Source organism: Carcharhinus amblyrhynchos, chromosome 4, assembly GCF_965287045.1.
Source record: "Carcharhinus amblyrhynchos chromosome 4, sCarAmb.v2.hapA, whole genome shotgun sequence".
Classification (NCBI taxonomy): Eukaryota; Metazoa; Chordata; class Chondrichthyes; order Carcharhiniformes; family Carcharhinidae; genus Carcharhinus; species Carcharhinus amblyrhynchos.
The window spans coordinates 60432911-60456449 of NC_137327.1; the positions used below are offsets into that span (position 1 = coordinate 60432911).

The 23539-nt window shown below is 43.4% G+C and overlaps 1 protein-coding gene across 4 annotated transcripts in view; it reads right to left on the minus strand.

Moving 5' to 3' along the window:
- fcsk (fucose kinase) overlaps positions 1 to 23539 on the minus strand; it is a 376885-nt gene that overhangs the window by 21242 nt on the left and 332104 nt on the right. For all 4 annotated transcript variants that reach the window (XM_080187245.1, XM_080187243.1, XM_080187244.1 and 1 more), the window contains 7 exons: positions 18352 to 18716; positions 16335 to 16545; positions 11401 to 11567; positions 8847 to 9074; positions 7832 to 7975; positions 7047 to 7166; positions 2151 to 2338 (listed from right to left, as the gene is read on the minus strand). In XM_080187245.1, coding sequence (XP_080043371.1) covers positions 2151 to 2338; positions 7047 to 7166; positions 7832 to 7975; positions 8847 to 9074; positions 11401 to 11567; positions 16335 to 16545; positions 18352 to 18716 — 1423 coding nt within the window. The remainder of the gene's footprint in view (positions 1 to 2150; positions 2339 to 7046; positions 7167 to 7831; positions 7976 to 8846; positions 9075 to 11400; positions 11568 to 16334; positions 16546 to 18351; positions 18717 to 23539) is intronic.

The window sequence follows — 23539 nt, forward strand, 5'->3', positions numbered from 1 at the left end:
CCCGTTGAGGTGGTGGAGGCTGCCTCGCTAAATATTTTTAAGACGCGGGTTGATGGGTTTTTGATAAGCGAGGGGATTAAGGGTTATGGGGAGAGGGCGGGAATGTGGAACTGAGCCACGACAGATCAGCCATGATCTTACTGAATGGCGGGGCAGGCTCGAAGGGCTAGATGGCCTACTCCTGCTCCCATTTCTTATGTTCTTAATATTTCAAGTCAATATGATTCTTCTTCAGAGCCGTAATATATGTTTGGCTGAAACCAACAAATATGGCCCCTGCACTACTGAATAGAAAAAATTGAGATTTTTCAAATTTTTAGGATCGCTTTTGCTGTGCTGGTTCTAGAATGTAACAATAACCCCCACATTTTTCTGCAACTGTGCAGAAAGAAAAGTTCTGAAAAAGATTCATATAGATTCAAAATGTTAACTCTGTTTCCCTCTCTACAGAAGCTGCCACATCTGCTGTGTTTTTCCAGCACTTTCTGTTTTACTTCAGATTTCCAGTGTCTGCAGTATTTCACTTTTATATGCGAGTATTCTACAGCTTCATAACCCTTTGTGTGAAAAAGTATTTCCTGATTTTGGCCTACCTGGTCTGTTTCTAATTTTAAGTGAACGGAGTCTCCCTTCTAATGATCAGGTCAGGAAGGAACCTCACTGACTGTGTCACAGGTGACATCTTTTCTTTCATAAAAATCTGAAATGTGGTAGGATTTGTTACGATCACAGGAGCTCAGTTGCTTATATGGTGACTTTCAATTATTGGGAGCCAAGATGTCTGATGGAGGGTTTCTTAGGTATTGGACATTTGTTCTTTGCAAGGAAGAGAAAAATCAGCCAAGGCAGGAACAGCAGTAGGCAATTCAATACCTTCCACAATTCACTTAGATTATGGCTGATTTACATCTCAACACCAGTTAGCCACCTTTGCTTCATCAATCTCAGTCTTGAATTTTTGTTTGACCCAGTATCCAGCACATCAATATATTATAGAATGGTTATAGCACAAGAGGTTATTCAGCCCATCGGTTCTAAGCTAGCTCTCTGAAACAATAATTCACCTCGTGCCGCTCCCCCATTTTTTCCCTGTTGCTCTGATCTGCAAATGTTTTCCCTTCTGATAATTGTCCACCACAGTCTCAGGCAGTGCATTCCAGATTCTAACCACTCATTGGGAAAATGGATTCTCATGTCATCCAATGCTCTTTTTGCTAATCGCCTTAAATCTGTGTGCTCTGGTTCTGGATTCTTCCGCCATTTGAACAGTTTCTCCCTGTCTGCTATATCCAAATACCTCATGATTTTATCAAATCTCCTCTTAATCTTCTCGAAGAAGAACAGCCTCAGCTTCTCAAATCTAACCATGCAACTGAAATTCCTCATCTCAGGAGCCATTCTCATGAGTCTTTTCCACATCCTTTCTAATATCTTCCTCTCTTTCTTGAACTGTGGTGCCAAAAACTGGTTGAGGCTGAACCAGTGTTTTATATAGGTTTATCAAAATGTCCTTGTTTTTGCATTCCATGTCCCTATTTATAAAGGCCATGTAGTATACACATTTAAGAAGCACTCTTAGTTTTGAGATCTGAGTTTGAGTTCAGCTAGAATTTTTTCTATAAGAAATCTTTCTATAAGTTCTCAGATCCTACAAAAGTGCGTTTGGTTTACCTCAATGTAGTTTCTAGAATATCCTCCAGAAAGGCTTTAACATTTCCTACTGAAGATCAATGATCTCAAATAATCTTTCATTTCCGCCTAGGAGAGTCTCAATTTAATGTCTTATTTGAAAGATGGCACCTCCAACAGTGCAGTGCTAAGAGGAGCGGATTATACGCACAAGTCTTGGAATAGTACTATCACCTTCTGATTCAAAGGTGACAAATGATACCCAAAGCGCCAATCAGGCACCACATTATTTGGGATTGTACTTGGGACCCTGCTGGTTCAGCTCAACTGCACCAATGGGACAGCCTATTTCAGTGAACTCAATTAGTGAGTTAGGATTCGAATGATATTTCTCTGCCAGAAGTATGCTCAGGGCAGAGGGTATTGTGCTATACCTGTAATTCAGGAGCATTGGGACCTGACGGAATCACTTCAGGAGTCACTCTCCCGAGGCACCAACATTATGTGACGAGTGGCCTAACCTGTAGAAGGTTACGTGCAAGTCGTGTTTTTCCTGTGTACACCAGTAGTAGGTGGTCATTCAGGGTCTTCACAAATTCATCCGTCACTGCAATGCGTTCAACATCTACTCGCAGGGGTAACTGGGGCTTGGACCGACCAATCTTGATACCAGGCACCAGACCTCCGACTTGATCCTGCCAGCCTCCACCTAGAAAATTATGGAATTTTAGGTAGGAGAAAGACAGACTACATTCATATAGATACTCTTCATGACCACAGGACATCCCAAAGAGTTTTACAGCCATTGTAGTATTCCTGAAGTATGGTCACTTTTGTAAAACCGAAACACAGATTTTCCTCCCTGGTCCACTTCTCAATGACTGCTTCTAACATCCCCTGTACTCCCCACAGCCAGGAAGCTGGGGAGAATACCCTGTTCCACTTCCTGTAGCATCACAGGATCTTTTACACCCAGTTTAACATGTCATTTGAAAGATAATGCAGCCTTTCCTCAGTATCGCACTGAGATGTCAGCCTAGATGAGTGGTTCATGTCTCGAGTGGGAATTTTGACTCAGGATAAGAACGCTTCCCCACTGAAGCACAGCTAAACAGCCACTGGGGCCATTGGAGGCTTCAATGTTTGAGTTGACAGAGCAATATCCACACTGGGCAGCTAAGAGGCATTCCATCATCTTCACAGTGAGAATGAGCTTTACCTGCCTTGGGAAATGGTTTGCTACAATGTTTATTTTTTTAAGTGAGACTTTAGTAAAAATGCAGGAAAATAAATGCAGATTGAAAAGATAGAAATCTTAAGATCGTATTTTCTCCAGCCAAAGAAAAGCCAGGCAGCGTGCCTTATTAACTATTGGCTGATGGCTCTAACATCCTTTATAATGAAGTGCTTCGGAAGGTTAGTCATGGCTTGGATCAACTTCGGTCTTCCAGGTTGCCTGCATTCACTACAGTTCGTCTGTTAGTGCAATAGGTCCACAGCAGACGCCATCTTCCTGGCCCTACACTCACTTCTGGAACACCTGGATAACAATGGCACTTAAGTCAGGCTCCTGTTTATTTACTACAGCTCAGCCTTCAACACCATTATCCCAACAATACTCACGTTGAAACTCCATGGCCTACAGCTCAGCTCCTCCCTCTGCAACTGCATTCTAGACTTGCTAATGCACAGACTGCAATCAGTAAGGATAGGCAACAACACCTCCTCCACAATTATCCTTAACACCGGCGCTCCAAAAGGCTGTGTCCTCAACTCTTTACTATACTCCTTATACACCTCTGACCATATGGCCAAATTCCCCTCCAACTTGATTTTCAAGCTTACTGAAGATATCGCCATAATGGATCAGATCTCAAATACTGATGAGGTGAAGTACAGGAAAGAGATAGAGAATCTGGTGAAATGATGCAAAGATAATAATCTCTGCCTCAATGTCATTAAAAAGATAGTCATCGACTTCAAGAAGTTTGGTGGAGTATATGCCCCTGTCTACATCAATGGGGATGAAGTGAAAATGGTTGAGATCTTCACGTTTCTAGGCGTCCAGGTCACCAACAACCTGTCCCTGGTCCCTCCGCACTGACACTATCGTTAATAATAAAGTTGAAGTTAATTTATTAGTCTCAAGTAGGCTTACATTAACATTTTTGATAAGAGAGGGGATTAAGGGTTATGGGGAGAGGGCGGGAAAGTGGAACTGAGCCACAACAGATCAGCCATGATCTTATTGAATGGCGGGGCAGGCTCGAAGGGCTAGATGGCCTACTCCTGCTCCTATTTCTTATGTTCTTATGTTCTTATTGCAATAAAGTTACTGTGAAAATTCTCTAGTCACCACAATCCAGCGCCTGTTCAGGTACACCGAGGAAAAATTTAGCATGGTCAATGCACCCAACCAGCACATCTTTCAGACCGTGGGAGGAAACTGGAGAAAGTCCACAATGCCTTTACTTTCTCAGGAGGTGAAGGAAATTTGGCATGTCCCCTGTGACTCTCACCAATTTTTATCATGAACCATAGAAAGCATCCTTTCTGGATGTATTACAGCTTGGTATGGCTCCTGCTCTGACCAAGACTGCAAGAAACTACAAAGGGTTGAGAACGAAGCCCAATCCATCACACAAACTAGCCTCCCATTCATTGACTCCATCTACACTTCCCACTGTCTCGGAAAAGCAGCCAGCATAACCAAGCACCCTTTTAAATCAAAACAATTAAAATGATCAATTTGGGTGCCAGCGCATGGACTTAACTTCAATTTCTGGGGCAGAAGCCATGAACATTCCTGTTTTCCTGGCTGGTATGTTACCCAAATGGCTATGTGAGTTGTTAATGGTGTGTGCACTCACAGCTTTTTACACACCCTAGACATACTTTCTTCCACCTTCTTGCTTCGGGAAAAAGATACAGAAGTACCAATCAATGCTTTTCACCTGCTACCATCAGACTTTTGAATGGACCTACCATATATTAAGCTGAACTTTCTCTACACCCTAGCTATGACTGTAATACTATATTCTGCACTCTTTCCTTTCCTTCTCTCCTATGTACTCTATGAATGGTATGTTTTGTCTGTATAGCTAGCAAGAAACAATACTTTTCACTGTATCCCAATTCATATGATAATAATAAACCAAATCAAATCAAAGGGAAACACTAACTGCCCTCATACCCCCCACCCCCACTTCACAACAAGGATATCTCATTTGGTTAATCATACAGTAGCGACAATGCCCTGCTTCAGATATCCTCATTATATTTAAAATTATTGAGCAACTCTGTAAAATACATTCCCTTTGACCAACAGCACACCAGAAGCTGAGTCTATTATCCACCTACACAGACAAGAAAGTGCCTGATTTTAACTCTACTTTGTACTTCTATAAACATTCGCTTCTTAGACAGCATGTGGAATTACATAATTGGCCTCAGCACCCCCAGGAGGTATGCACAGACATCTCTAACCTCTCTTTACAACAATCAGAAGTCCCTATCTACTTCAAGAAGACAATCATCATCCCGGTACCTAAGGAAAACCAAGCAACATGCCTTAATGACTATTGGATGGTGGCTCTGACATCCATCATCATGGAGAGCTTCAAATGGCACAAATCAATTCCAGCCTCCTGGACTACCTGGATCCACTACAGTTTGCCTACAGCCACAACAGATTCACAGCAGACACCATTTTCTTGGCCCTGCACTCAACCCTGGAACACCTATTTAACGAGGACACCTATGTCAGACTCCTACTTATGGACTACAGCTCAGCCTTCAATACTATTATTCCCACGAAACTCATCTCCAAACTCCGTGGCCTGGGCCTTGGCATCTCCCTCTGCGACTGGATGCTGAACTTCCTAACTCACAGACCACGATCAGTAAGGATAGATGATGATCCTCAACACCTGTGCACCACAAGGCTGTGTTCTCAGCGCCCTATTATATTCCTTGTACACCTATGACTGTGCGGCCAAATTCCCCTCCAATTCAATTTTCAAGTTTGCTGATGACACCACCATAGTGGGTCAGATCTCAAACAATGATGAGACAGGGTACAGAATGAGATAGAGAATTTGGTAAATTGGTGTGGCAACAATAATCTCTCCCTCAATGTCAACAAAACGAAGGAGATTGTCAGCGACTTCAGGAAGCGTAAAGGAGAACATGCCCCCGTCTATATCAATGGGGACGAAGTAGAATGGGTCGAGAAGTTCAAGTTTTTAGGTGACCAGATCACAAACAACCTGTCCCGGTACCTCCATGCTGACATTATAGTTAAAAAAGCCCACCAACTTTCTCAGAAGACCAAGGAAATCTGGCATGTCAGCTACGATTCTCATCAACTTTTACAGATGCACCATAGAAAGCATTCTTTCTAGCTGTATCACAGCTCGCTAAGGCTCCTGCTCTGCCCAAGACCACAAGAAACTACAAAATGTCATGAACGTAGCCCAATACATCACACAAACTAGCTTCCCATCCATTGACTCTGTCTACACTTCCTGCTGCCTTAGCAAAGCAGCCAGCATAATTAAGGACCCCACGCACCCTGGACATTCTCTCTTCCACCTTCTTCCTTCGGGAAAAAAATACAAAAGTCTGGAGGTCACGTTCTAACCGACTCAAGAACAGCTTCTTCTTGCTGCTGTCAGAGTTTTGAATGGACTTACCTTGCTTTAAGTTGATCTTTCTCTACACCCTAGCTATGACTGTAACACTACATTCTGCACTCTCTTGTTCCCTTCTCTATGAACGGTATGTTTTGTCTGTATAGACCGCAAGAAACAATACTTTTCACCGTATGCTAATACATGTGACAATAATAAACCAAATCAAAAAATTAAGGTTAGAATTGTGTAAGATGAGCCATTTAATGACTTCTGCTAGTAACATTCATTTGGGTGAAAACTATATCCTATGAAAAATGGGATTGCTGGTATAGATTAGCATGGATTCAGTATTGATTAATAGATAGAAAACAGAGAATGGGAATAAATGGGCCATTATTGGGACTCTATGTCAAGAAATTAGATGAGGGGACCGAGCATAATGTATCCATATTTGCCTATAGTATAAAACTAATTTGGAAAAGAAGCTGTGAGGAGGACACCCAGAACCTGCAAAGGGATTACAGGTTAATTAAGTGATAGAGGAAGGAAGTGGCAGTCTGTATAATGTAGGGAAAGTGTGAAATTACCAACATAAAATTGATTCTTGAATCCATCAACTTCTCTTCCCAGCTAACTTGTTGCACAACTCTCTGCATGAGTTTATTCTCTAAATCCTTTTCCTTTTCTTAATTGTTAACTTGGAACTGGATTCTTCAGCACTTTAAACCCTTTTCCCAGATCAATTCCCTTGATAATCTTGGTTCTGAGATGGTCCCTCGTTACCTGTTGTCAGCATTTGCTCCAAGTGAAGAACAGTGTGGATCAGGGAAGAGGTGTCGCAGGACTTCCCAGCTACTTTAATCAGTGCTGCCATCACGGCCCCTGCCAGGATGCTGCTTGTACCTAACATAACAACAAACTATAATCAATCCCAAACACCACAGCAATTCTTGTGACAAGGTCTTCATCCATTACTTATCTGTCTCACAGCAATGTGTGTTTATAACTCACTACTGATGAGCTATATCCCCATATAACTCATATCCCCATAAGATATGATTCAGTCTCTGCTCTATGCTAAGTAGTGTGACTTTAGTTAAAGCCATATGTGAGAGTGTATACGTGAGAGTTAAGAGTGTGTGCATGCGTGTGAGATGTGCATGTGCGCGAGGTGTGCATGTGGTGTACATATGTGTGGGGTGTTTATATGGTTGTGTGGCCTACGTGGTGTTCATGAGTGGCATGTGTACACGTGGTGTGTGTGTGTGTGTATGTGTGGTGCATGCATGTTGTGTACATCTGTGTCATTTTCACTGAGAACCTCTTGCCTCTTCACAGGTGAGAATTCTTCAAGGAAGAATTTTAAAGATGGGAGACTGATAGTAACAATAGAGTATGATAGAGTAATTGTGGCAGAATTGTGCCTCCTGGAGAATCAGCAGTAACTGTGTCGAAAGGCAGGAATTTAAAAACCAAAGAACAAATTGGAATGCAAGTAATGAAGGAAATAGAATTTATCTTTTGACAGTAGATGCTCTTACCCCCAGACTTTTCTCATGGATACTCACCTAAGCCAGATCCATACGGGAGACTGGACCAAGTGTGAAGCTCAAAGCCACCGCCAAATCCTGCCATTAACTGATCCTGTAGTGATACCTGAGAAGGGAACTGGATAATTTCGGTGCAGATAAAGGCAGCTTTCAACAAGGCTCCTGTCAACAGACAGTATGTATATTAAAGAACAGAACAATACAATGTAATGTCCTATAAAAATTTACTCACAGATAGGTTAGTTTCACAGAATCTCAGATTTTTTTACATCCTGTCTGCACTGACTCTCTGAATGGACAACTTACTTACTGCCATTCTCCTGTCTTCTCCTCATAACCCTGCATGTTGTTCCTTTTCAGATAACAGTCATTTTACAAAAAAACTATGTAAACGTGTCATGCTAGTGCATTTTATCCCACTGACTTTGAGACAACTATTTTTCAGCCCATTTTAAGTTGAGATAGGCTACTGGGTCATCCCCCACCTAACAACCAGTTCCCACACAGATCTTTTTTCCTGATGGAAGCTGCTATCACCCGAAATCATCTTACAATATTACAGCACAGAAAGAGGTCACGCAGCCCATCACATCTGTGCTGGCTCTTTGAAAATTGATCCCCACTCCTTGTTCTTTACCCATGGACCTGAAAATGTTAGGGAGACAGCGAAAGCAGTTTTGATTCATTCAAATGTAAATTAGACTTACTTCTTTACAGGATACCATTTTAAATTACATTGTATGAATAATCTGAGACATGGTTCCAATACTGTGGTTTACCTTACCTCACATCTCTGTTTATTGTAGACCAACTGAGTATGGTAAGTGGTGAACTCCATGGACTATGACCTTCCTTTTCATCAAGCAATTCCTAGGGACACTTTCTCCCCTTAATCTGAAGCCGGTTTATAATGTGCTTTCTTCCACTCAGGTTGTGATTAAGCCAACTTCGTATGGAGTGGGGATAGACCCTGTGACCAAACAGTGCTCTGTTCAATAGGCAGTCTATCTATCATCCTCACTGTCAAACGTACCTGGTGCACGTGGCTGAGAATAGTCTTGCAGATCCTCCAGACTCTGGCACACTATTTCCAAGGCCACTCTCTGCTCTCTGCCTCCACTGTTCAGGACCAAATGCAGCTTAGGTTCTGCAATGCGACGCACCTTTGCGCCAATTGGTTTACGTTTGTCCACGAGAACGGCGATATCCAGCACTGCTCCCCCATGCTCATATGTTATTGGAGGTGTGTCACTCCAGCCACCTATGTGTTGAGGGGGCGGGGGAAGGAAGAGATATATATTTTTTGTCACTAAGTTGAGAGAGGTCAAGGGATAAACATTTTTAAAAAGCTTTAGAAAGGATACCTGCAGCAAACTCATAGGATAAAACAACAACAACAGACAGATTTCAGAGGGAAAGTCACAGGATCAAACAACAGACAGGATTTCTGCAGCAAACTCATAGAATCAAACAACAACAGACAGGTTTCTGAGAGAAAGTCACAATTCCAAGCAGGATGTCAGTCTTACAGGGTTACAGGGAGAGCTACAATGCTGGAGCTTCAACTCTCTAATCAGTGCTCCTTACAGCTATGGCTCCCCACGGTAACAGTAAATTCAATTCTTTAAAGTAACATTTATTCTGTTCTTTCCCCTATATATGGGACCTGCTTCTATGGAGGTGTTGGAAAATCTTCATTGACCAGCTGAGCAGGAAAGTTGCAACTTCTGAAATGTAATCTTAATTTCTATTCGAAGTTGTGTGTCAACTACTGACCAAGATTACAACATGTAAGTTAGGATTAAGCCTAACCAGTGTTAGGTTTTACTCTTCACATGAGCAAACAGTCCTAATCAAATCTACTCACCCTTATCCCATATCCCTTCATCCCCTTCTCCTTCAACGTTCTACCCGAATTATTACAGAATGTTCATAGTTTCTGCTTCAGTCACTAATTGTTTCAGAATGAATCCCACAGCCACACAACTCTCTGCACCTGACGTGGTTTTCCCTGTCCTCCGACCTGAATCTCCGAACATTCAGTTTTGCATCTATGGCCTCTCAGTCCCAACCCTTTAGAACTGCTAACAGTTTGTTTCTCTCTACCTTTTCACATTTATTCATAATGCTCAACATTATTATTATAATGTTTTGTAATAGAACAAAAAATTGCTTAATTTGAATTTCTTCATATCTCGACATAATTCTACTGAGTATGCTTGTAGCCTTTTATATCACTCATCATTCTTCCTGTTGAGTAGAGTTCACTACAACACATGGTACTGTAGGTCTGCTGAGGTTTATTTAATATAGGTTCATTAATACTCCTTCATATAGTCAATGCCTCAGGAGGTAAGACCTAGAATTCTATGAGCTTTTTTACAACCCAATCAAGCTAAAATGCTGCCTTATACCTTGTGACGCTATAACTTAAAATCCTCATCCACAGCACTGAGTCAACTTCTATTCAGACTACGTAAGTTTTAAACCAAGTGCCTTTTGAGGTTTGGGTAGAACATGTTATTGGCTTGCATACTCTTGGCAGAACATACCGTACAAAATGTATGGGCTCATCATTCTCATCCTTGCCTCTCCCTGTCTCTGTAACCTCTGTAAGAAGTCTCACAAGACCAGGTTTATTTGATAACACAAGCTTACGGAGTGTTGCTTCTTCTTCAGGTGTGTGAAGAGTTGTGTAACCTCTTCCAGTTCTACAACTGTCCGAAATCACTGCACTCCTCCAATTCAGCCTCCTGAGCATTCCTGATTTTCATTGCTCCATCACTGCTTCATAATTGCTTCAGTTTCTTAGGCCTTAAACCCTGGAATGTCCTCCCTAAGCCTTTCTGCTTCTCTCTCCTCCATTAAATTGCTTAATAAAACTTCTTTAACCAAGATTTCGGTCACCTGTCCTATTATCTGTTTCTGTGCCTTAGTGTGAAAATGTTGTCTGCCAACACCCCTATACGTTATCTTCTAGGGGAGGTGGTGGTGCAGTGGTATTCTCATTGGATTTGTAACCCAGAGACACAGGGTAATGCTCTAGGGGCCGGGTTCCCATGGCAGATGGTGAAGTTTGAATTCAATAAACTATCTGGAATGAAAAATCTAATGATGACCATGAAACCATTGTCAATTGTCATAAAAACCCATCTAGTTCATTAATGTCCTTTATTGAGAGGAATCTGCAGTCCTTACCTGGTCTGGTCTACATGTGACTCCAGACCCACAGCGATGTGCCTGACTCTTAGTCATCCTCTGAAATGGCATAAAAACCAATCAGTTCAAGGGGAATTAGGGATGGGCCCAACAGCGAAGCCCACATTCCCTGAATTAATATTTTTAAAAAAGCACCCTGGGATGTTTTACTATGATAAACTTACTCCCTCAGCTCTTCATTGGAGAGTCAGCAGAAGTTCCAACACTCAAGTTTCTGAAGAGACACTTGAATCCACAACCTTTGGAGCTGCTATCAAGCTCTGGCTAACAACACCAGCATATCCTCTCAAATTACATTGTAACCTGACTGTAAGATATTCAGATGGAGTACAATCAGAAACCTCGAATAGCAGGAGCAGCACAATTACCTGAGATATCGATGCGGGCTGGGCATTTGGCCACCACCCAGCGATTCATGGGAGGGAGATCCAACTGTTCCATGGAAATGAACTCTCGTGCTGACATCACAGCCCGGCGGATCAGGATTTGCTCTGCCCCCTCATAGTGACGGGCAGCCCTCACCAGAAAGTCTGGTCTGTGGTACACAAGACAGAAAATTGCATCAAGGCTTGGCAAGACTAAAATGAACATGACATTCTGCTTCAAAGTGATTTAGTCCATGGGTTTTCAAACAGGATTTTGTGAGGTTGCTCAGGTTTCGAACCCTCTGCAGTCATGTTATAGCATATCCACAATTCTACATGCTTTCTATTTTGTTGCTACTAACTCAAAGCTCTAAGTATTTTTAAAATAACATCATGGTATTCCTTGTACACAGTCAGCTGGATGTTAGGACACAGCATAAGAACATAAGAAATAGGAGCAGGAGTAGGCCATCTGGCCCTTCGAGCCTGCCCCGCCATTCAATAAGATCATGGCTGATCTGTCGTGGCTCAGTTCCACATTCCCGCCCTCTCCCCATAACCCTTAATCCCCTCTTTTATCAAAAACCCATCAACCCACGTCTTAAAAATATTTAGCGAGGTAGCCTCCACCACTTCAACGGGCAGAGAATTCCAGAGATTCACCACCCTTTGAGTGAAGAAGTTCTTCCTCAACTCCGTTCTAAACCGCCCCCCCTTTATCTTGAGGCTGTGCCCCCTAGTCCTACTGTCCTTTCTGAGCGGGAAGAGTCTCTCTACCTCTATCCTATCCATCCCATTCATCATCTTATATGTCTCAATGAGATCTCCCCTCATTCTTCTAAACGGGAAGAGTCTCTCCACCTCTATCCTATCCATCCCATTCATCATCTTATACGTCTCAATGAGATCTCCCCTCATTCTTCTAAACTCTAACGAGTACAAGCCTAGTTTATTCAGCCTCTCCTCATAGCTCAACCCCCTCAACTCCAGCATCAGCCTAGTAAACCTCCTCTGCACTCCCTCCAAGGCCAAAATATCCTTGCGTAAGTATGGCGCCCAAAACTGCACACAGTACTCCAGCTGCGGCCTCACCAATGCCCTATACAGCCGCAGCAAGACCTCCCTACTTTTATATTCAATCCCCCTCGCTATGAAGGCCAGCATCCCATTTGCCTTCCTGACCACCTGCTGCACCTGCAAGCTGGGTTTTTGCGACTCATGCACAAGGACCCCGAGGTCCCTCTGCACCGTCGCCTGCTGCAGTTTTTCTCCACGTAAGTAATAATCCTTCCTACCATTATTCCTACCAAAGTGGACCACCTCGCACTTGCCAACATTAAATTCCATTTGCCATTTCCTGGCCCATTCGCCCAGCCTATCTAGATCCTTCTGCAGACTCTCCACACCCTCCGCGCAATTTGCCGTTCCACCAATCTTGGTGTCATCAGCAAATTTCGACACCATACACTCGGTTCCCTCCTCCAGATCATCTATATAAATGGTAAATAGCTGAGGCCCCAGCACCGACCCCTGAGGCACTCCACTAGTCACCAACCGCCAATCCGAATAGCACCCATTGACCCCCACTCTGCATCCCGAGTACTAATTTAATATTCACCTACACACTGATATAACTCACTCCTGCAATCTTGACTTGGGCTGAAAGCAACACAATCGCTAATTAGAATAACCCCACTCCTTTCTTCCTAGGATAGGCACATGGGCAATTACAGTCAATGGTATGTCATTCATTTTTCATGTGCGAGTCCAGACAGCAACCATTACTAAGATATCCAAACATAGGGCATCACAGTAAATCCAAAATCTATTTTAACTCAGCGCATGTGTGCACAGACAGATTTAGAGACATGCAGGCACACTCACATAGAGATGCACACACAGGCATATGTACAGAGACCTGCGCGCCGAGACGCGTGCACACAGATGAATGGAGACACACACACAGACGTACAACGATAGATACACAAATTCCCAGAGAAGCAGACACACACACAGACTCACACACACAAACACACAGGCACACAAAGATACATATATCCAGAAAAACGAACAGATACACAAACACTGTGACACACACACACACACACACATACACAGGTTTTTTTGGGAGTTTAGGAGGGATTTGAGGAAAAACCTTTTTACCCAGAGGTAAAAAATGACGGTCTGGAATGCACTGCCTGGGAGGGTGGTGGAGGTGGGGATGCCTCACATCCTTTACAAAGTACCTGGATGAGTACTTGGCACACCATAACATTCAAGGCTATGGGCCAAGTGCTGGCAAGTGGGATAGTTGGGCAGGTCAGGGCCTTTCATGCACTGGTGCAGACTTGATGGGCTGTAGGGGCTCTTCTGCACTGTAGTATCCAGTGATTCTGATATGCCCAGACAGACAGACACACACACAGACATAGTGATAGGGACACACACACACATAGTGATAGGGACACACACACACACACACACACACACACACACACACAGACAAAGAGACACACACAGAGAGTCACACACAGAGACAGAACATACATGTAATAGATACACAAACACACATGCGTGCACACATGTACACAGATACGCAAACACACACGGGCACACGCATGCACACAGCAGAGCCATCCGTAATCAAAAGCAGGCATCCTGGTGGATTTACTGTTCCTGGAACCAAAAGATTTTGAAGCTTGACTCTATCCTTGTCCCTGTATCAATTTGCATTGAAAGTTTATATATTATAGAGGAGGTGGTGCTGGAAATCTTAAAGCGCATCAAGGTAGATAAATCCCCGGGACCTGATGAAGTGTATCCCAGGACATTATGGGAGGCTAGGGAGAAAATTGCGGGTCTCCGAGCAGAGATACTTGAATCATCGATACTCACTGGTGAGGTGCCTGAAGGTTGGAGGGTGGCACATGTTGTGCCATTGTTTAAAAAGGATTGCAGAGAAAAGTCTGGAAATTACAGGCTGAGCCCCACATGTGTGGTGGGTAAACTATTGGAAGGTATTTTGAGAGATAGGATCTACAAACATTTAGAGATACATTTAGGGACAGTCAGCGTGGCTTTGTGACTGGAAAACCACATCTCACAAATTTGATTGCGTTTTTTGAAGGGATAACCAAGGAGGTAGATGAGGGCAGTGTGGTTGATGTCGTCTACATGGACTTTAGCAAGGCTTTTGACAAGGTACCACATGGTAGATTGTTGCATAAGGTTAAATCTCACGGGATCCAGGGTGAGATAGCTAAATGGATAAAAAAGACTGGCTTGATGACAGAAGCCAGAGGGTGGTTGTAGAAGTTTATTTTTCAAAGTGGAGACTTGTGACCAGCGATGTGCGTCAGAGATCAGTGTTGGGTCCACTGTTATTTGTCATTTATATTAATGACTTGGATGAGAATATAGGAGGCATGGTTAGTAAGTTTGCAGATGACACCAAGATTGGTGGCATAGTGGACAGTGAAGAAGGTTATCTCAGATTGCAACAGGATCTTGATCAATTGGGTCAGTGGGCTGATGAATGGCAGATAGAGTTTAATTTAGATAAATGCGAGGTGATGCATTTTGGTAGATTGAACCAGGGCAGGACTTACTCAGTTAATGGTAGGGTGTTGGGGAGAGTTACAAAACAAAGAGATCTATGGGTACAGGTTCATAACTCCTTGAAAATGGAGTCACAGGTGGACAGAGTGGTGAAGAAGGCATTCAGCATGCTTTGTTTCATCGGTCAGAATATTGAATACAGGAGTTGGGATGTCTTGTTGAAATTGTACAAGATATTGGTAAGGCCACATTTGGAATACTGTATTCTGGTCACCCCATTATAGAAAGGATATTATTAAACTAGGAATAGTGCAGAAGAGATTTACTAGGATGCTTTCAGATCTTGATGGTTTGAATTATAAGGAGAGGCTTGATAGACTGGGACTTTCTTCTCTGGAGCTTAGAAGGCTGAGGGGTGATCTTATAGAAGTATATAAAATAATGAGGGGCACAGATCAGTCAGAAAGTCAATATCTTTTCCCAAAGGTAGGGAAGTCTAAAACTAGAGGGTATAGGTTTAAGGTGAGAAGGGAGAGATACAAAAGGATCCAAAGAGGCCATTTTTTCACACAGAGGGTGAGGAATGTCTAGAACAAGATATCAGAGGTAGTAGTAGAGGCGGGTAGGGTACCATTTTGTCTTTTCAAAAGCATTTAGACAGTTACATAGGTAAGATGGGTATGGAGGGATATGGGCCAAATGTGGGCAATTGGGAGTAGCTTAAGGGTTAAAAAAAGAAGGGCACATGGACAAATTGGGCTGAAGGACCTGTTTCCATGCTATAAACCTCTATGACTCTATACATGTTAAATAGATTCTTCCCATTGAGATTCATACTGCAATCTTAAATTGTCAAATACTTGACAGTTTGTCACTGTTTCTGATGCTTCTCTCTCCTCAGACTGAAAGCTAAACTCAAATCTCCACTCTCATTAAATCCACATTCCCTGTGGATAGGAGAGTTTCAAATAATGTGGGCACATTTGCTCAAGACAATCTGCTTTTGCAGTGGATGAATTCTCCATATGATAAGTCTTGTTGCTGAGGTCCTAATCCACAGAGACCAAGCCAAAACTTAGAAGGATATGCCAACAAAGTAAGTTGAAGCTTAGGGTGGAAGGAGGCTCATGTGGAGCACGACACTGAACAGTTGGGTCGAATGGCCATTTTTGTATGTTCAATGTAAATATTAACATCAGATTATCCAACTGAGTTGGCATCACAATAGATGGAGTCCTACACTCTGGGGCTAGTCAAATACAGTGCACAGGAGCAGAAAGCTCTGACGAGAAACAGGAGTAGCACCAGCTGTTACTCAAAAAACCATAGTTACCAGTTATCCAGTAATTTATTAATCCAGGAAGAAGCTCTGTCCTCACCTGCTCAACCATTTATCCCGCTCCTCCTTCAACCTCTTCACACCAAGCACCACGTCCCCTTTTTCCAGCAGCTGGAAGGCATCAGTCCATGCTGGATTGGCAGCAGGTCCACTCCGGAGCCCTCCCTGACCTCCAGCCATGCAACCCAAGACATCAGCAACACATGCGAGGGTGCGGGCTGCAACCCCTGTGTCCACAGGGGCCATAGCAACTGTAAACCAAGAAAACAGGTAAACTTCAACTCGACAAAAGCCCCTGGTGACTGTTCACCAGAGCTTAAATTTAACTAGACAATGGTGTGAAAAAAGAATGAACTGCCCACTGTACAATCATCCATTATATATTGCCACTTGTCAAAGACCCACCTATTACACACCCCTGTTACAAATGCTCACCGGTTACGCCCTTCACACACTTCTGTCCTTGCTCCTTACTGTCCATGAAACACCATCTCAGTATACATGTCTGTCCCAAGTGGGGAGATGGTGGCATAATGGTATAACCCAGAGGCCCAGGTTAATGCTCCCGGTGACACAGTTTAAAATCCCACCATAGCAGCTGGTGGAATTTAAATTCAACTGATAAATTTGGAATTGAAAACTAACCTCAATAATGGTGAGCATAAAGTTATCAACATTTGTCATAAAAACCCATCTGGCTCACTAATGTTACTTTGGGAAGGAAATCTCCCATCTTTAGCTGGTCTGGCCTACATGTGACTCCAGGCCCACAGCAATGGTTAACTCTTAACTACCCACTGAAATGGGCTAACAAGTCATTCAGTTTAAGGGCAACTAGAATGGGCAACAAATGCAGGCTTTGCCAGCAATGCCCATTCTTTCATCTTATGAAAGAATAAATAAAACACATTCACCAGTCACACACCCTGCCCATTATACCTTGCATGGCAGTGTGTATAACAGGCAGATGGATGATCCTCTACCATCCATGTTGCATGACTGCTGTAATTCTACTTCAGTCTCACCAAATTGGAAAAGTACCCAAAAGGCTGGCAAAAGTCTTTTGCTTCCTCACACTTGTTGACCCAGTCACCTAGGTGCAGTTTAACTGATGTCTAATTTACTAATATCTTGGCTCAATTTGAATCCTTCCCACTCTGTAGATAGAAGGTTGTGGACTTGAACAAGCACTCATGCAGACGCAGAAGTGTACTACTGATGTGAATGCTGAATTGCCAGAAGTTATGTGGTGTCTTAAACCAAACTCAGTTAACGTGCCAATAAAATTAGACTGGGATATTCTGGGCTAGGAAGGAAAGAAAGCACAAGAATACTTAGTGTATACGTGGGTATGGGAGCAAGGCAGGATTGGGCATCAATCCTTTCTGACCACACTTGTTGTCTGGGCTTGCACATGTGGAAGAGTCTGTTTAGTGAATGGTGTCTTATCCTGCATCCCCCTCCAAGTAGGAGTCAGTACATTCTGAAGGCAATGCAAGGGGAAAACAACACACACTTTTATATTTTAAAAATATAATTCTTTAACCTGGTGTTACGAGGCTTCTTACTATTTTAAAAATGTGTAGTTATTTTGATAGATGCTTCTCCAGAATGTTCCTTTAATATAACTATGAAAAACCTCTGAACAAAACAAAAAAACATTGAATTTATCTAGCATCTTAATTCATAACTTCACAACATCCCAAAGCACCTCTAATGTGCACTGTTGTGACTGGAGAATGCACTGGCCAATTTGTGCATAGAAAGATCACACAAACAGCACTGAAATAAATGACCAGATTAGCTGCTTTGGTGGTTGAAGGATAAAAGATTGGTCAAGTGCCAAGGAATCTTTTACGTCTACCTGAGAGGAAAGGCCAGGCCCATCATCCAAAGACATTATCTCTGAGAATACAGCACTCCTGTATTGTAGTACCAGACTAAATTATGGGTCAAGTCTCTGAGATGGGTCTTAAACCCATGAGTTACTAACAAAAGAAAATCTACAAGCAGCAAATCAGTTCCCAGTTATGCTGTCATATGAAAATGGCTCTCACCTGCATCAAGTGTGTTGAGTATCTGTTGCTCCTTCCCCTCACAGACAGCTGCCCTGATCAGGGGCCAAAGGCTGTTGTCTTTGCGAGCCAGCAGTGTACTCTGCACTTTACGCTGAGCCTGGCTGAGGAAGAGCTGCTGTCGCCAGGCGAGCTCAGCCTGCTGGTCTAAGCAGCTCATGATTTCCCTTATTGACAGGCGCCAGGCTGATTGCCATTTCCTCAGAAGCTGTCCTCTCCCTGATCTCAGGAACCACAGCACGTCCTCCAGCCCAATGGGTTCTGTCACATGGAAGACTGGGAAGAGCTGAGCATTGAGCAAGCATTGGTCATCTTCAAGAATGCTAGGACCCCACACCTGCTCTTTCCTATGAAAAACAGAGGCCACTGAGTCACCATCTTGCATTTCTCAATACACTCCCTCTCACACTGGCTCAGGGGAGGGGACAGAAAACATATAGCTTTGCCACTACCTTGTGTGGAAAAAGTGCTTACTGACATCACCCCTGAAAGGCCTAGCTCTGTCTGTTCTGAAATCCCTATCTACCCCAATGCAAAACCTCGGCAAAGAACTGCACTGATCTTAAAGAACTGTGAAGTTGCCTTTCTGTACTTTCAAAATTGAGGATAAATTCCCTGGCTGGAATTTTCTGGTCGTTCCCACCAGTGGGGTCATCCAATCCCGCCAATGGTGAACCCTGCAGGTTTCCTGGTGGCAGGGATGCATAAAACAGGAAACCCTGCTGACAGGTGATCCCACAGGGATCAATTATATATTTAAATCAGCAAAGCAAGCCGAGAATACAAACATGATGGATTAATACCCATCTCCTGGCCACAAAAATAAAATCTTCTACATAAAATCGAATAAATCGTCAGTCTCAATGGTTCACTTTAATCAGTGAGTAGCTGAACCACACTGATCAGGAGTATTCGAGCCCCAGACTGTATTAATCTCAGCCAGTAGATAGGAAGGGATGAACACGAGCCTCAGTATTTCACGGTCAGGGAGACAAATCTAATTTAGGACCTCCGGTTGAAAGATATCTAATAATTCCTGGTGAGATGAGTGAATACACGGTAAGGACAAGGGCTAATTTTGGGCACTTGTGAAACCGCATTTGAACAAGGAGTCAACTGATTTTAGGAACAAAAGGTGCATGAGAAGGAGAGAAGACATGTTGAGGGTGGGTGGGAGATGGAGGGAGGGAGGGAAGGGTGGGTGCAGGCGGGTAAATAAAAATATATATATTTTGCCAACAGGTGAATCCTTTTCCTGGCCCAATCCAATGGGAGTCAAATTTAGAAGGCAGTCTCTCTCAATGTTGGCACAGCTTTTCCCTTGACAGGGAATGCTGGTTTTCTTAGTCATGTTTAAAGTTTATTTATTAGTGTCGCAAGAAGGCTCACTTCAACACTACAATGGAGTTACAGTGAAAATCCCCTAGTTGCCACATTCAGTGCCTGTTCAGATACACTGAGGGAGAATTTAGGATGCATGTCCTCTACTGAATGGGAAGAGAATGGTAACTCAGGATTTGGGCATCAATCTGAGGTCTCTGATAAACCTGCAATTTCCATCACCTGGAAGGATAAAGCTAGCAGGTTCTCATGACCACCATCACCTACTAGTTCCCCTCCAAATCACATACTATCCTTACTTGTACAAGTCCAACAGGTTTATTTGGAACAATGAGCTTTCAGAGCGCTGCTCCTTCCTCAGGTGAGTGGAGATTTGGGTTCACAAACACAGCATATATAGTCAGAGATGCAATTGCAAGATAACGGTTGGGATATGAATCTTTACAGGTACAGACAATGCAAGCAGAGAGAGGGATAATCACAAGTTAAAGAGGTATGAATTGTCATGTCACACTACATGTAACCTCCACCAATTTGCCTGAGCTTGCAAAATCCTACTAACTGTCCTGGCTTGAGACAATGAGAACACGTGAGAACACCATCCACCATCAGGTACATGGTACACACTCTTGCAACTTGACCAATATTGTCTACTTTATAAGCTGCAGGAAAGAATGTCCTGAGGTATAGTACATTGGCAAGACCATGCAGATGCTACGACAACGGATGATTGGACACCGCTTGACAATTACCAGGCAGGACTGTTTTCCTCCTGTTAGGAAGCACTTCAGCAGTCAAGAGCATTCAGCCTCTGATCTTCGAGTAAGCATTCACCGAGGCAGCATTCAAGACATACGACAACGCAGAATCACTGAGCAGAAACTAATAGCCAAGTTCTGCACACGATGACAGCCTCAAACGGGATCTTGGGTTCGCGTCGCACTACCTGTAACCCCCATGACTTGCCTGGGCTTGCAAAATCTCACTAACTGTCCTGGCTTGAGACAATTCACATCTTTTTAACCTGTGCTTAAGCCTCTCTTCACCCACATTGTCTGCACCTGTAATGACTTGATTACCTGTTCAGACTCGCCTTCCAACCATTATCTTGTAATTGAGTTTGTGTCTATCTTTGCCCTGTTTGTGAAACAAATCTTGCACTCACCTGCCCTCCGAAAGCTCGTGCTACCAAATAAACCTGTTGGACTTTAACCCGTGCTGTGACATTATTTACCGTGCCTATCCCAGTCCAATGTCGGCAACTCTATATCATGGTATCCAAATCACTGAAACAGATTTATTTAGAGTATGATGATGTTTATAGCTAAAATAACCATTTGAAACTAAAGTGCGATAGAATGATTAATTTCTTTATTCCACAATAAAAATATGACTATTACTTTTCTTCACATTTTTTAAGACTCTTCTCCTGTTAATGCAATCTAACTGGAAAAAGGTTGGGAGCTGCAGATGAGATGCTAAAGCATTGCATGTGGCTCTGGAGGACTGGACACAGAACCCATAACCAGAAATTACAAGCAGATTTCTGACGGTGTTCCAATGTGATCTAGCTGTTCACAAGGCCCCTGCCTCAACAAATCTTCTGCCAGTTTTCTAATCGCAACTGGCAAAAAAACAATGTGGTGGCTTTAGTGGGGGGGAATGGGGAGCTGGGGTTGTTGCTGGCTGATGTGGATGAGGAGAATTATTTTTTAACAGTGTGTCGTATGGTTTGGGAATGCAATGCCAGAGAGTCTGATGGATTCAAATTATGATGTGGAGATGCCAGTATTGGACTTGGATAAGCACAGTAAGAAGTCTCACAACACCAGGTTAAAGTACAACAGGTTTATTTGGTAGCACAAGCCACTAGCTTTCGGAATGCTGCTCCTTCATCAGTTAAGTGGGAAATCTATTCAAAAACAGGGCATATAAAAACACAAACTCAATTTACAAAGTAACGGTTGGAATGTGAGTCTTTACAAGTAATCAAGTCTTAAAGGTACAGACAATGTGAGTGGACAGAGGGTTAAGCACAGGTTAGAGAGATGTGTATTATCGCCAGCCAGGACAGTTACTGAGATTTTGCAAGCCCAAGCAAGTTGTGGGGGTTATAGGTAGTGTGACATGAACCCAAGATTCCAGTTGAAGCTGTCCTCATGTGTGCAGAACTTGGCTCTGCTCAGCGACTCTACACTGTCGTGTGTCGTGAAGGCTGCCTTGAAGAACACTTACCCGAAGGTCGGAGGTTGAATGCCCGTGACCGCTGAAGCGTTCCCCAACAGGAAGAGAACACTCTTGCCCGGTGATCGTCGAGTGGTGTTCATTCACCCATTGTCATTGTGTCTGCATGGTCTCTCCAATGTACCATGCCTCGGGATATCTGTTCCTGCAGCATATCAGGTAGACAATGTTAGCCGAGTTGCAAGTGTTTGAACCGTGTACCTAGTGGATGGTGTTCTCACATGAGATGATAGTGCCCGTGTCGATGGTCCAGCACATCTTGCAGACGTTGCTGTGGCAGGGTTGTGTGGTGTCGTGGTCACTGTTCTCCTGGGTAATTTGCTGCGGACAATGGTCTGTTTGAGGATGTGTGGTTGTTTGAAGGCAAGAAGCAGGGATGGCCTTGGTGAGGTGTTCGCCTTTATCAGCGACATTTTGAATGCTCCGGAGAAGATGTTGTAGCTTCTCCGCTCCAGGGAAGTACTGGACGACGAAGGGTACTCTGTTAATCGTCACAGTGAAAAACTGCACTGACCTCCTCAGAAGACAAACACGGGACACAACAGACAGAGTACCCTTCGTCGTCCAGTACGTCTCCGGAGCAGAGAATTTACGATATCTTCTCTGGAACCTTTAACGTGTCATTGATGAAGGTGAACATCTTGCCAAGGCCATCCCCACATCTTGCCTTCAAACAACTGCACAACCTCAAACAGACCATTGTCCGCAGCAAACTACGCAGCCCTCAGAAGAACAGTGATCACGACACCACACAACCCTGCAACAGCAGTCTCTACAAGACGTGCCAGATCATCAACACAGATGCCATCATCTCACGTGAGAACACCATCCACCAGGTATACGGTACATATACTTGCAACCCGGCCAACTCAGTCTACCTGATTCTCTGCAGGAAAGGATATCCTGAGCATGGTACATTGGGGAGACCATGCAGACATTATGACAACAGATGAATGAACACCACTCGACAATCAACGGGCAACAGTGTTCTCTTCCTGTTGGGGAACACTTCAGTGGTCACAGGCATTCAGCCTCTGATCTTCAGGTAAGTGTTCTCCAAGGTGGCCTTCATGACACACGTCAGTACAGAGTCGCTGAGCAGACTGACAGCCAAGTTCTGCACACACGAGGACAGCCTCAACCGGGATCTTGGGTTCATGTCACACTATCTATAACCCCCACGATTTGCCTGGGCTTCCAAAGTCTCACTAACTGTCCTGGCTGGATACAATACACATCTCTTTAACCTGAGCCTAACTCACTCTCCACTCACACTGTCTGTACCTTTAAGACTTGATTACTTGTAAAGACTCACACTCCAACCATTATTTTGTAAATTGAGTTCATGTCTTTATATGCCCCGTTTATGAACAGAACTCCCACTATCCTGATGAAGGGGCAGCATTCCGAAAACTAGTGGCTTGTGCTACCAAATAAACCTGTTGGACTTTAACCTGGTGTTGTGAGACGTCTTACTATGGATTCAAATGACACAGTAACTTTCAAAAGAGAATTTGATAAATATTTGAACAGAAAACGTTAGCAGCAATATAGAGAAAGAGCAAGGCGGTGAGACTCTGTTAAA